The 15,384-nt window shown below is 42.2% G+C and overlaps 1 protein-coding gene across 1 annotated transcript; it reads right to left on the reverse strand.

Annotated features, from left to right (window-relative positions):
* Positions 1 to 3,298: 3,298 nt before the first annotated feature.
* On the reverse strand, positions 3,299 to 14,779 carry PHYHD1 (phytanoyl-CoA dioxygenase domain containing 1). Its single transcript, XM_054007815.1, has 11 exons — positions 14,688 to 14,779; positions 13,388 to 13,546; positions 12,675 to 12,750; positions 12,431 to 12,478; positions 9,510 to 9,565; positions 9,273 to 9,335; positions 9,158 to 9,179; positions 8,185 to 8,313; positions 5,919 to 6,035; positions 5,428 to 5,554; positions 3,299 to 4,343 (listed from the first exon to the last, which is right to left on the reverse strand). The coding sequence occupies exons 1-11, from the start codon at positions 14,718 to 14,720 to the stop codon at positions 4,298 to 4,300; spliced, it is 876 nt and encodes a 291-aa protein (XP_053863790.1). The 5' UTR covers positions 14,721 to 14,779; the 3' UTR covers positions 3,299 to 4,297.
* Positions 14,780 to 15,384: the final 605 nt, after the last annotated feature.

A 15,384-nucleotide genomic window follows, 5' to 3' on the forward strand; every position in this document is an offset into this window, starting at 1 on the left:
AAGAGAGATTAGGTTAAAACTCATTTAAAATCCTTTCCTGTATTACTCATAATACATTTAGATTATTAAAACAAAGTATTTTAACAATGCAGTGTGCTTCTCTGCTACTCATACAGTTTGATTTACTTCTTGCATTTCTCTCAGATTGAACAAAGAAAATCACTGAAGTCAGTTTCACAGCTGTTTATAATAAGTAATGTTCTGGTTTTCATATATGCACTAGTACAGGCTGCAGTGTTTGGTTTGTAAATCATTAGGAGGGTTGAGGGGGGACATTTAAATCTGGACAAATGGTTTTCATTAAAAATCATCCATGAAAGCATTTCTATTAAAATGTAAATTCAGGAGCAAAACTACCTGCTACTGCCCCTTTAATTAGGATCATAACTCAGTACAATTGAAACAATTCACTGTTTATAGCCAAAAAAACTTCCATTTTTGTATATTTAATCCTTTGAAACATCTCTACTTCTAGGAATTCTCTCTCATTAGCATGCAAAACTTCCATTAGGACCAGATTAAGCTGATTTGTATCCTGCCTCTTCCACCCTCCCATGGAGTACCTGGTAGGGTATTTGCTTGCAAGAATTCTTGTCCAGGGAAGTTGATTCTGGTCCCTGCTACAGCATCTTTATGACATTTCTGCTGTGTAAAGGGGCCACAGCGGTTCCCTGGGGCAGAACCCCGTCCCCAGCCCTTGAGCAACATAGGGGCAAACTAGGCAGCTTAGCACCATCCTGTGCAGCCCCAAGTTTGGGACTGGGAGTGTATTGGTGTTAGCTGGAGGATTGGCCAGAGAGTATTGTGTGCTCTGGTTATTCTCTGCTGCAGAGTCAGACCACCTCCAATCATTCTGGGATGCACTGGCCCCTGGAACAACCGACAGAGTATCACATTTGCCCACCCTCCTCCAACCCTCTTGGCCTTCTCTTTCTGGACCATGCCTCCTGAGACACACAGCACAGAATCTCTCCTCGGACTTTAAGTATGGTCAGAAAATGACTGTGATTAACAGAGCAATAGGCTGTGAGGCACTGCTCCAAGGAAACAGCCCTGGAGAGATGGATGGTGCAAGAGTACAGTGACCCTTAGCAACAGTGAATCCAACATGTTGCACAGCTTAGTAATTCTCATGTTCTAGCGAGACAAAGTAGGACATTCTTTCTACATCTGTCTTCATATCACATTGAACAGAGCACAGAAGGGAAAGGAGAGATGAACCAACTTTCTTAGCAGGAAAATGCTACTTAAAAAAAAATTAATTAGAAAGGTGGAGTCTTTTTCCCACAGTAACTAAGAAAAAGCCTTAGCTACCACCCATCCTGTGTTCTGCACTTGGTAACAGAGCATTCAGGTGAAGGTTGATATAACACTAAAGCCACAAAACAAAGCACCAGAACCGAAGGTTACTCTGTCCCCTGCGTATTGACATCAAAACAAGGTCTGAAAAAGGTAGGAAAGATCAGACTCTTGTTTCTAATAGAAGCCTTGGTGAATCTGAGCAAGATTACCACTGTTATCCCTACCCAGCCTACTCATTCCTGCTACTGCAGTGATTTCAGATGCATCAAAAAATCCTGTTTGACCTACAGAACCTGTTTTAGCTGCTCAGTTTAAAACTGGCACTCTTGTTCCACCAGCAAAGTCCCAGCCATTACTTAAGAGCCGTTTTTACCATACATGAACACAAGAATTTAATCTATTTCTTCATTGCAACTGGCATTTGAGACAAATACCAGAGGTAGGCATCATGCTTAGAAAAAGTAATGAAGCAATAAGGCTTGACGCCATGTGTCACAAAAATCCATTTCTAACCTGCTTTAATCTGATACAGAGCCTGAAACAATAAGATGTCTTGGGTCATTCAGTCCATTCCTCCTGCAACAATGCAAGATCATCTGCACTATTTTGTTTTCATCTAGTCTATGAATACCATTGAGGGTGTCTGTTCTGTTGGCAGATTATTCTATTCAAGTTACCTCTTAGAAACTGTCTAAAGTTCTTCTGTGTATTATTTCCCAAGTGTATTAAATATCAGTCCATTGATATATATATTGCATAGGGACCCCATATAGTCAAGTACAGCTGTCTCTGTGTCTCTCTCTCTTTTAAGGTAGATGGCTTTCACCAACTGGAAATGATAATGCTAGTGCTATTTAAAATAAGCAAAACATCTAGTTTTCATTTAAGATAAAGGCTTAACATTAATTTCTATAGATGACTTTAAAACGTTTAAATCAAGTTGAAATGCTGAAGATGCTGCTGGGCTCTATGCATTAATTTTAGCAATATATAAAACCCTTGATATTAAGGGTTTAAACTGATCAACAATACATGCTCTTTCAATTTCTCTGAACACAAAATTCACCCATGGAGACTAATTATTAATAAAACTTACTACTGCTACTCAATCTTTTTTCCTGTTTTTGTTATATTTGCATATATGTTTCTAGAGCTCCTGCTGCCTACCTAATCCCATTTGTAATGTTGCCACCAGTTTTATCCACCTTCCAATCCCCCCTTCCTCTAGTCTGCATGTTGCTTATATTGTCTCAATGTTTGATAGCTCAGCTTTAAAATATAAAACTGATATTACGCATTCAAAGGATAATAAATAGGAGGGAACGTTGTTTAGAGGGTAGAGCATGAGAATCAGGACTCCGGGGGTTTTGTTCCCAAAACTGCTATGTGATCTGGGGTAAGTCATTTAGAACTAAATGGTGAAGCCCTTGTACATGTTAGTGAGCACTTACTCAAGTAATTGGGACTGCTCCCATGAGTAAGGGCTCCACAATCAGACCTACTCCTGCTTTGTGCCTCAGTTTACCCATCTGTAAAACTAGAATAATACCTCCTAGGGGTGTTGTAAAGATTCATTATTTAGTTTCTGTAAAGCATTCAGATCTGTGGTGGGAAAGTACTGGATAAGTGTGAAGTATTCTTGTTCCCTGTCACAGTGAATTCAATAACTGTGAACTAAATTACTTGAGCATCCCTGTAAAGAGCTGGGAAGTTGGCTTTTGTGGGTGTGTCAATTAAATAATATACTGGTGATGTGAAAATTTATGAAGCATATTTCCAGTCTTATGTATGGATACTTCAAAGAGTAGCTGTTCTCTCTGTATATATTAAAAAAAAAACCACGTAAATCCTTCATTATTTGTTTAAAAAAAATATATTCCACTGAAACTGTGAAGAAAAGTCCTGTCTCTCTGCATTTAATAACTCTTCATAGATTTGCTGAAAAAAGTTAAAGTTTGACTATTCAGTGATAGTAATAGAAAGGTACATAGGAACATAAAATGGACTTTGTCACTTTATTTAAATGAGGTTATTTAGAATATTCAGATATGTGGGCTGCATTACATCAATGATACTTCCTAGAAGGGTGAAGTTATGTGCTCTTTGCTAGCATCTGTTCTGCATGCTGGGAGTTAAAAGCATAATCACTGTATGTCTTTACCCTTATGTGTTGTAGTCTAACACTTTTTTGGAGGTTTCAGGGACTGTCATCTTCAGACAGAGAAATTATGTTTGTATTATTTTTATTCTTGATATTCCCACCTCTCATTAACTTCAATAGGCATCAAAAGTCACTCAGTTCTCCTTGAAAATGTATGCAGCAAAGGTTTACAAGTCTAGGGATTGTCTTATCTCCTCACATACCACTCCCCAGTAACTCTTACTTAGCATTTTAACAGGAAAAATAAGAAATTTAGGCTCCCTGCTTTGGTCTGCCCATTCTAGACTTTTCTTTTACTCTATTGCTGTTTCAGCAGGGTAGGTTTTAACTTTTTTGTGGTACAACAAACCCCTCTACATAACCTCCAAAAGACTCTGTACACCTGAGGGTAATACAACAGAGATGGAATAAACATAATAGAAATTTTCCTGGCTTGGGTTGTACAAGGGGAAAATACTGAGATTTTGAGTATCCTGAAAAGGAGGTGCCTCTCAGCGGGTCCCACAATTGAGGTACAGTGGCCACTTCATAGTGAGTTCATATGACTAAAGAGATTTCCCCATCAAAAGGAGTTTTTAGGTGACTGTTCTCACTATGAGTAGGGTACACGTAACACAGATGCTCTGAGTCAGGCCAGCGCTGGACAGGTGTGGATGAAGATTCTTCTGTCATGCACACCGGCTGAAGCTACTCCTGGGCAGAGGACACACGAATATTGGGAGATGAGAGCAGTGGGTGAAGTTGTATCTGAAGAGAACAGCAGCAGATGGCTGAGAAAGATGAATGGCGTCTACTCAGTGATCAACCATTTGACTCCAATGGCTAATGTTAGCTTTAGGTGTAGAGAGGTGGAAAAGGCAATTCAGGAGTTGGCTGAAGCCTGAAAAGAGAAGAGAAAACACTTAAGTAAAAACTGAATTTCAGAATCAGCCCCAGGTCTACCTGACACAGAATCCGTTCTGGCTTAGGTACCACTGATGCAGAAATGAACAGTTCTGATGGGAAGCCTTTAACAGGTACTTCCTCAGATCCAATCCAGTATGTCCAATCTCTTGCTACAAAACTCTTAACGTCCCTAAGCAGATTCACATCTTGGTTTTCCACCTGCATTCATACCTTTTACTCTTTCCCCAGTGCATTTCACCTCTTTCCCCAGTGCGTTTAATTACTTTCTTCTAATCTAACTCTGTACCCAGAGGGTGCTTCAGACATAGGTTGTATACTTCTGTAAGGAGAATGGGTTTTGTGATCAAAACACAGGACCAGAACCTTGGTTCTATTCCCAACTGTGCTACAGATACCATGTATGACCCTGAGTAAATCATTTAACCTCTGTCAGATGTATGCATTTTATGCTTTCATCAGTATAATCATTATGAAAGCTTCAGTTTAAGCTGGGAGGATCATATTCTTCATTGTTTATGGTACTTTCTTAAAAGGGATTGTTCTCCCATGCTGGCCTCCAGGAGAGCCTTGCCTGTCATTCTGCAACTCTATTACTGAGGGAAGACGTGCACAAAGAGACAGTCTCTGTATGTGGCAGGAATCAAGCTGATCCTGTTCTGTGGCAGTAGGGAATTAACATCCCTCCAGGAGAGAGAAATACTATGAGTTTAATGAATGGTTGTAAGGCTCTCTGCTGCACCTTTGCTGGAGGACCTTACAGCGCTGTTATAATATGGCTAGCAGAAAAACAATCCTTTGCTACACAGGCCAGGGAAATTGTCCTGGGAAACTAGTATTGACACTGGTGTTCAAAGCTGCAGCTAGCACAGTTCTGAGCCATGTAGCGGGAACCTAGTTGTGTGTATCACCCTGTAGGTGTAACACAAAAATGGGATAAGAGCTGGGGTTGCTGGGTGAAAAAAAGCTTCTTAAATGGTTATAGCTTTAAAAAGCCTCCAGTTTCCAGCAGGTTTGGTTTTCTTTTTGTTTGTTTTTGCTACTGAATGATCTCTGTATACCAGTTCTCTTTGCTCCAGCTGGTGTCTTTGGCCTCCATTAGATGGAAAGTGTACACATGGCGGGACCACTCTGAGCTGTTCAACTCACTCTTATGGACAACTTCTCCATGGATAAGAATGAGGCCACCTGTTTGAAATAAACACACAGCTGTCTTTCCTTTTGAACATCTCCTTCCTCTGTGCCATACAAGAGGAGCTAGCGCTGTCTTTGAAAGGTTTGTCATGATAACGAGACAAAAGTCAGCCCATTGATTCCTATGGTAAGAATTTGTTTGGGAAAACTCCAGGAACATATCATACTGTTGCTTTGGTTCTACAAGATCCATTTATTTCACTGTGGCCTCTTTACATAACCCTTTGGCAGCAGCTGGGGCATCAGGCCTGCACTGGCAATACATCATTGCATTCCCTCTGGGCCTGTGGTTTAAACTGAACATGTGTCACTGCGTCTATCTTTTGCATTTTCACTGGTTCTACAGATGAATCTTTACCTTTGCGGATGGGCACAGGAATAAACTGGCTATCTTGATGAGTCCGCTCAGAGCCGATGAACTGTGTGCATGGTATGGTTCCTGGTGGGGCTCGGACCATTCTACGTGTGATGCCATCTGCAATCCCACAGTAGACAAAACTTTTTTTTTTTTTTTAATTAATCATTTAACCGGGCAGTAAATAAACCCCTGTGTTAAGATTCAATTTTAGACTATTTAATCCATCAAATAACAAAAACTTGATCAAGTTTAATAATCAAAGATTAATCAGCACAATACAGAAAGGAAAGAGTTAATACTTTACCAGTCTGGAAATAATGCTTTGCAGAAAGGACAACTTCACTCTGTTCCAAAGCATTAACTCACTTCTCCTTATATTTATACCCTGTTTCTCATGCACAGGAAACTCTTTAAATGTCTTTATTTCATGATGAACCCTACTTTTCCTTTCCTATGCATTTTGCACCTACTGTCCAAGATTCTTGGGCACCTGCACCTAATTAGTTTAACAATCTTGCATCAATTATAATAGTTGCTTATTACTTTAACAAAGCTCAATGTAATATTATTTTGTGCTTAATAATCTCTACATATGCCAATCATAGCCTCTGCACTGACTGGACAACTTAAACCCCTCATTACATTATCTATGCCCTCCATCGTTTCATTAATGAAAATTCTTTCCTTGCTCATTTTCTCTTTTCATTGGGAAAAGATTAAGGTTTACCTGGTGGTACAGAAACTCACACTGCCTTTTGTCTGCTTTTCTCATCTGTGCCCTGGCACATTAACAAGTGCTACCCTTATCTGCAAAAACATGCAGTGCTTTCTGAGCAGAGTCCTCCACTCACGCAAAACACATCTTTGGCACTGTTCTCCTTTCTGTAACAGTACAGATGTTTAACTGCAGCTACAAAGCCATATGCTGAGTTTAGGTACAAATTGTGATTACAACAAAATGCAAAGCTTTATGATTTCTCAGGGAAGAATGTCTTTTGCTTGATTTTTTTTTTATTAATTTATTTTTAAGAGAGACCTGAGGATCGTATCTGTTTTAAGGTACATTAAAGTTTGAGATGAAATGGATAAACAGTTCCCCTGGAGCTAATTAGTCCCCATGCTAGACATATACAAAATATACTAAGTGTAAAATGTGCACCAAGAGGCCCATGGCAACTTCCATCTGTTGAGAAAAAGAGGATACACACATTTTATTTTGATTTGGCCTGATCTATGTGTTGCCATAGTCCACTGGTTGCTCTCTGATCTCTTGGACGCTATCCAGTTCATTCTTGTTTTCCATGTTTGCTGAATTTTAGACCAGTGTGGGGGTGTGTAAGTGCAAGGTTTTTATTCTTCCTCCCCTTACACAGAGCAAGCTGGGGTAGCAGTATTCTTAGTCTTGACCCAGGACAACAGAAAAGGTTAATGGGTATATATCCTGAAGGGATCTGTGTTTAAAGCTGGGCGATGGGGGTGTCAATATAAATAATATAGTGCAGCATCAAAGTTTTATTAAAGAAACAAAAATGAGCAAAGTGGTTTCACTGTGCTTATCCCTAACCTGAGGGAACCTGGAGAAACTGCTCCTTCCAGCCCAGCTCAGGGTGGAGAAGCATTTTCAAAGCTGCTGTAGGAAGCTCTGGAATGAAGTAAGGGTCTGTAGCACTGCAAAGAAGACACTCTTTGGAAGGATCAAAGAATAGTTGTAAAGGACTCAAATCTTGTTGAACAAGGAAGGGTCAGATACTTGCTGAAGGAAGTTACTCAGTAATACTAAATTGAAAGGATTTCAGGAACACCAACAGTGGATCCTAATATTGCAAGGTCTGGATTTAATAAGTACAAAATCAATAAGATTGTGGATACCACTATCTCTGTACTTTAAGCAGATTGTATGGGTATAGTACAGCATTAAACTTGGGCATTTGGTGTCAGAGTCAGAAATAATGTCAAGTTTTGATTTCCAGGAATGTTTTTGGATTAAAATCACAGATCCTTGGTCTAGTGACCAGCAGCAAAGGAAATGAGTCATTTGAGCTAGGCTGCTAAAAGTGGGATTATGAATTTGGCCCCTAAAAGTACCAAGGGAATGATGTTGCTTTAAACAAAGGTTCCCTAAAGCATGATGGTGTCTCCACTAGCTGGATGCGGCCATGTAACCACTGTATGATTCAGAGGACACAGTACAATCTGTGCTACTTTCCACCCGTAACCAGGAGACAAGGGTGCATTTCAGTGTATGGCAGAATAATATGAATCTTACTGGTGTGAGAGCCAGGGATGAACCATAGACAGCCGTTCTCCTGGGTGGTGTTCTCCAGAGCTATCCAGAGGCCCAGAACCCTGCCCAGCGGCTCTGTGTACAGAAATGAGGCGTCCTGGTGTGGTCTCACTGAAACCAACAGACACCTGGTTACCTTACATTTTAAAGACTGTTGAATTAAGAGTAATGAAAGGTCGATGGGGCTTTCCTGCCTTTCCTTTCTCTGCCCTCTTTTGACTGTAGTATGAATGCACCTAGAAGTGACAACAGTGAGTATGCATGCTCCTGACAGCGCTGCAGAAGTTCACTGTCTGCGTGCATGCTACCACCACCAGCCTCCACAGACAGACAAACACCATCACCTGGAGAATCTCACCTCTGTAGAGGTGGGGGCTGGTGAGTATATCTATTGATAGTGTGTGGGGAGAGACTGATACTGTCCCCTTCCCAATAAATTCTCAGCTCATGTCCCATTTATTCTAGGGGGAGTACAGCAAGGATAACTTATTCCAAGTCACATTTGAGGCATGTGAGAATTACTTTTGGTTTACAGCAATCCTTGAAAGACAAGGAAACTTGACATACAGTTAGGAAATTCCCCCAATCACTTGTCCTTTCCGCCAATCACTTGTCCTTTCCCATTTCCCTGACATCTTACTACTTTGGGAATCTCAAGCGTGTAGTGAGAGTCGGCCCCTGCTCCAATCATAACACATGGGATTGGGTCACCTTTCAACCTAGTGTGGATATAAGTTAGCCCTTTGCCTGCCCATACAGAAACAGAAAGGAACCCTGGGTGAGATTTTCACACCCCATTCCCAGTAATTTCTAACGGGAACAGGGCATCCAAACCTTTAGGCAGCTTTGAAAAATCTCACTGAGTGACCAGTTTGTTACTTGAATTCCCTTCCTCCAAACCTTGGTATCGGTACATAATATCTGCAGCCTAGTACAGATGTAGTATGAATTTTACCTTCACCACCAATGCCAGGTTGCTGGAAGAGGAAAAATAGAAGAGGAGAATGTTAAACTGGAAAATATTAAAATGGCTTCTTTCACGAGTAAATAGGAGATTGGAGTCACTGTACCTTAAAGATATACATACTCTGGACAATCACTGGTTTCTCAAGGCCCAGTTTTCTTCCCAACTCCTGTGGAACATCTCAAAGTTATAACACTTCCGTTCTCTGGTCAGAATTTAGCAAATGCTTGCTGAGAATTTTTATAAATCCTTTCATGAGGAGAGGGCTCATCCTTCTGAGCATACAGTTTTGAAACTAAACGATCACATAGAGTTCTTTCAAGTGACTTAAGCTACTGCTCACCTGAACTTTGGAGGAGTGAGTGATTTGCTTGAAGATGGGATCGTAAGCATGCAAAGCTGAGGGAAAGAAGTTGTTACTTAGTGAAAATTCTAGAACTCCTTTCCAGAAGGGACCCTTTAAACTCTGAGGAAACACAATGATGGGTATTACATTCTGAAGGGGAAGTCTGCAGTCTGTCAGGCTCAAACTGCATCCCTCTCAGGAATCAGTTTAGTGTGCACAGTGCCCATTATCATGTCTGCCCTGTTCCTTTTGCTAAAAGGTCTGGGTTAGACAAATTCCTTTTGTTTCAAGCTTTTTGTATGGATTGTAAACTAGGCAAAATGTTTCATCAGATGGAGATCACACAAGTGCTGTTGACATTTGCAAATCATATAACGAATTTCTTTAGAGGACAAAGATATAATCAGTCTCCTTTACGACAAACTGCGGCTATATGAAAATAATGGTCTATGACCAAAAAAATAGCTTGGAAGAGATTTCTGGGGTATGTTCTGAAGGAAAACCAAATAGATTATTCAGAGCTCCAGATACTAAGAGCTTAGATATTACAATGGGGAGCATTATACACAACCCTAAGATAGATAAATACTAATAAGGGGTTGCACAATTTGTTGCTTCTATAGGCTGAACTCAGTGCATGCTCCAGGCATCTCTCCATTCCACCTGCAAGCTCCTTGTGTGATGCTCTCCCATCCCCTTCTATTTCAGGCCCTCCCTGCAACACCCCTCCAATCTCCCTCCTCCCAGGGTTTCTGAGTGGCCTCCATTTCCCTCCTCCTCCTATACCAGCGTCCTCCATTCTCCCTGCATGCCATCAGTTATTTTTGCAACCCCATTCCCACTTATACCATGCCAGTGGCTCTGTGCGCTCTAATTCCCGCCTTCCCCTCCACACCAGGGCCCCCCAATCTCCCACACGAGGGGTTGTATGCCCCCCACTCCTCCCACCCATGGCAGGGGCTGTGAGCCCTCTATCTCCCCTTCCTTTCATATGAGGATCCCCCAATTTTCTCTCCAGCAGGGGTTCTCTGAGCCCTCTATACCAGGATCCCCCATTATTCCTTCCATGCCAGGCACTGTGTTCTTGCTCCCCTTTCCCTCCACACATTATTATTTGTCTGGGAGAGAAGTCTGTCAGGTTGCCAACATGTTGAACTATAGGGAGAATGGGCACAGTGACAGATGAAACAGACTTGTTGTAGCAGAAGGCGTTAGTGGGTGCCAACAATCCATTGTTTGATCTATAGACAATACCAGAAGTGCTTGAAGTTGTAATTATGCTAAAGAGATGGCAGGGGCTCCACGTATGCATTTTTCCCCTTTCAGTTTTCTGATTGTCCTCCAAATCAGAAGGGTTCTGGCAGTGAAAGCTTAGAATGTTCCTGGAAACTTTGGAATTGATCAGTTGTTGCATTCAAAAGTTGTCACATTACAGAAGGACAGAAATGCCATCAAGGTGAGCACTGGGCCTCACAAGCTCAGTCAATTATCTGAACGTGTCCTTCAAAGTACTACGGTTCTTAGAATTTTAATACAGCATGATGAGAAAATTCTGTAGAGATGAAACATGGGGCATCAAATTTTTATCATATGTAAAATTAAGAACTGGGGGAGCACAAATTCAGTGCTCTTTGAATGCCTTAACTTGCCCTAGAGTTTTTAACTTGGAAGCAAATGCTTTGGATTCAGGATCACTCTTAAAGAGGATAGAATTTGCTGTTCAGTCAGTCAGTTTACTCAACCCAGCAGAGACTGCTACAGAGCAAAAAAGTGGCTAGACAGAAAATAAGTGGATAAATTGCAGAAGAATAGGTTAAAATGAATCCTTCTCTTGGAATTGCAGTTAGGCCCGAGTGAGGAGGATGCTATCTGTGTTTTCCGTTTCCTCTTGAAGGAGCACTTGCAGTACAGCAGAGGACAAAGAGAGGGTGGGAAGAGGAGTTTTTTTTTTTTTGGGACATTGTTTTCCCTATAGAGACTGCAGGAGTGTGAGATCAGATACTGGATTTTCAAGTTTTAATGGAGAAAGATCTAGGCAAGGTTCCTGCGTTTGTGAGATAAAAATGCTGAACCCTGTTATGTTTTCTCTAGGTATTGTTTGAAAACAAAAGGGATATAGCTAGTTCTTTAGCAGCTGGAAGAGGGGAAATAGGACACATTGGAAACCTGTAAGAATGAGAAGCTGCTGGCAATGTCAGCTTGTTAAGCGCTAGCAGTGTGCTCAGAACAGAGAAGATAGTCTGTCCTAAGGATCTTAACAACCTAGACTGGACACAAACAATACAGCTCAAACAATCCATTGCATAACAGAGACAGAAGTTTGAACTTCAGCCATTATAGGTCAATGATTCTTTTTAAAAACTATAAAAGCCTTGTAGAACAAGTGGCTTTTGAAAAGAGATTTAAATGGGAAATGAGAGGCCTTTTGGCAAAGGACAGGGAGGTTTCCTAGCATGGGGTAACACAGAAGGAAGCACAAATACGAGAGTGGAAGGATTCAAAGGGGGCACAGGAAAATGTGAGCAGGGTGAAGCTGAGCAGAGGCTTAGAATTAAATCTGAGGAACTTGAACCTGATGCTGGTGAGGGAAAGAGACAGAGCAAGGTTGCAAAGAAGGGATTCGTGTGGCCACAATGGGAGGAGAGGAGGATTTTTGCAATAATGTTCAGTGGACTAGGACATGGCAAAAGCAATAGAACAGAGAGGAGGAGGCTGTAGTCAAGGCAAGAGAATTTAAATCTACGTCTCTTGTTTTAATACAATGGGCAGAGTCAGTGTTTAGCTAGAACATTAACTCAGGAGAGCAGTTTCTTTGTAATGTGCTGGCATTATTCACCATAGCCAAGTCTGAAGGAATGCTTAGTTCTGGAAAATACACCCCATATTTTCTCTCCAAAAGCATCACAGCTCAGACATACCGTGGCCAATCTTGTTTATAGATTTCTCCTTTGGAACAAGAAAGTCACCTAAGAAACAAAGTGCTGAATTAAAGAGGATGCAACAAAACAAAGAGTAAACAAAAGCGCCTAGAACTCCCCTCTCTCCCAAATAGTCATTCAGCCACCTTGTCCCTTTAAGAAAGTTCCTGGCTCACTAGCAGATTGCTTACATTTCTCCCCATCCACCCCAAGCCCATTACAGCCGATGGTAGATAACTTTTACCTTTCTCATCAAAAACTCCTTTCTCAAAGAAGAATCTGATCTTGTCTCCACTGGTTAGAAAATAATCCGCACTGCCCTGTCAGAGACAAGAGAGACCCAGCAATGGTAATATCCTAGAGACTATATCTTGGTGAACACTTCCAACAAGGAGCTAGTACTTTTCTGCATCTTCTCCCCAGCAAGAGAGCAGGAAGAATAAAGTAGAATAAAGACATCAGTAGTTCACAGAGAGGCTTTTAACTGTGCTAAACTTCTTGGGTTCCAGCTTGCCCTTTGCAGACACCCAATATAGGGTGAACAGAAGGGTTTTGGTTTGTGAGAAGTGTTGATTTGACAGCCCTGGAGACTGAGATATTCTTTATCCATGGAACCAGTATAGTATAGGTAGTCACAATAGAGGCTTTCACACATTCAGCCCTTTTCTGCAGGGACTCTTCACGTTCAGCCTCTGTGACCCATTCCTCTCTTGGCCTTTCCTGAGACCACTAACAAAATGTTGCCCAAGGCAGCAGAGAGGGTGCTCATCAGAGGCAAGATTGCAGTTCAGCAGTACCTAGCTCTCAGCCTCCTGCTCAGACATGCCTCCTTGCAAGAACAAAACCCTTTTCCCTGAACTGCCTAGTGTTACAAACTAGCCCTTTGCTAGCCACCTCAGGAGTAATTTGAGATTTAGATTGCCTCTTCTCGCCTCTATCTGAAGCACCTATCTGTACCTGTGCCTGGAGCTGTTCCTCATCGTTGGTGGAGAACTCTGTACGGCAGTGGGGTGGCACATCCATCTTGGCTATAATCTTGTGTATTTGCTCCCTCATGGCATCACATTCTTCTGTGGTGAAAAACTCTTCCAAAACAAGGAAACCATCTTCATGGAACTAGAAGAGAGCACTAGAGTTCAGATGGGGACAGAGTGGCTGGCATTCTATGGTACACTTAAGAGACAGCAGTTATATTCAATATTCCTGTCTGTCAGTCTTCTTCAGTGTGGTGTTATGCACCTTTTCTTGGGCTCTGCATCCAGATGCTAGATCAGACTTACATCCTTGGCGATCCTCTCTGCTAGTAGAGATGCAATAGAGCAAGGTGCATTTTTCATACACTGTACTTCGTATCATGGACCTCTTTTAATGTGCATCTAATAATCGGCATTATTGCCTGACCCTCCAATCCCACACAAACCAGCCTCTCATTATACAAGTTTTTTATGGATTCATCTTAATAATTTCCTCAATGAGTAATGTTTGTATTCTCACTTTTTTAAAAGAGAGATTTCTACTGGAAAAAAAAATAATTCAGTAAGAGATTCACAGGCTGTGGTCAGGGAAAAAGTGATTACAGCTCCTACATGCAGCAGGCTCTAGGAACCAAATGAAATATGCATTTGTTACTGTCCTCATGGCTTAAAATTCTCTTCCCCAAAGGAGGAAATTAAGTAACTGCTAAACACAGATTTTACCAAAATGAACAACGCAGTTTTGTTCTGTTTCAGGATTAGAACAAAATTACTGAGAGGTTGGAAAAAGTACTTGTTCTAAATTTAACTGAGAATGGGTGCTGATTTCTGTGGGGTGATTGATCAATCTCTTATGAAATTAAATTAGCTCTCTGGACATTGCAGACTTGAACCGTTGCCCCTTTATAAAGAAAAAAAACAGCAGGTTATCCTCTGATAGGCAGAGTTCAACTTCAAGAATAAGGCTGATAGTTGAGAGAGAGAGAGAGACAGAGACAGAGAGAGAAGAAAAGAACTCTTAAGATAGGAACTCTGTAGGACAAACCACGTTTCTGGAGCCACTTATAGTCCTAATAAAGTGCTCAGATAATACAGTATACAAAATGGAGTTTTTGTATGTTCATGTTCCCAAAGCAAATCTTTGCTAAACACAAGTGCTGGTTAAACTGGACAGGAATGTGGGTTAGTGAGATCTGTTCCCTTCTCACAAGTACGGCACTGTCAGCCTGTATCTCTCACACACAGCTCGCTGGATGCAGTAGTTCCTTGCTCTCCTCCCTTACCTGTTGGATCTGTTCTTCGGTTACAAATGCCATTGCAGATTCAGACTCACAGTGATTATGTCAGGTCCAGACTAACACAGCTACCCCTCTGATAAGTGATTATGTCAGTACACTGTAATTCCTCCAGAGCCCTGCACAGCTAACTCCCCCTCTCCATGTGATCCTTTCAACACCACGTGATAAAGCAGGGGCGGGCAAACTTTTTGGCCTGAGGGCCACATGGGGTTTCCAAAATTGTATGGAGGGCCAGTTAGGGGAGGCTGTGCGCCTCCCCAAACAGCCAGGCGTGGTCCAGCCCCTCCAACCCCCCGTTCCCTGTCCCTTGACAGCCCCCCTGGGACCCTTGCCCCATCCACCCCTCCCTGTCCCCTGACCCCCTCTGCAGCCCCATCCAACCCCTCCTCTCCTTCCTAACTGCCCCCCGGGACTCCTGCACCCATTCAACCCCCCCTGTTCCCTGCCCTCTAATCACCCCGACCATCACCCCGAACTCCCCTGCCCTCTATCCAACCCTCCCTGCCCCGTTACCATGCTGCCTGGAGCACCAGTGGCTGGCAGTGCTACAGCTGCGCCACCCAGAGCATCAGGACAGGCAGCCGCGCCGCCCAGCTGGAGCCAGCCACTCCACCGTGCAGCACAGAGCACCCGGTCAAGCCATGGCTCTGCAGCTGCGCTGCCCGGCAAGAGCTTGCAGCCC

This window comes from Malaclemys terrapin, chromosome 17, assembly GCF_027887155.1.
Source record: "Malaclemys terrapin pileata isolate rMalTer1 chromosome 17, rMalTer1.hap1, whole genome shotgun sequence".
NCBI classification, from domain to species: Eukaryota; Metazoa; Chordata; order Testudines; family Emydidae; genus Malaclemys; species Malaclemys terrapin.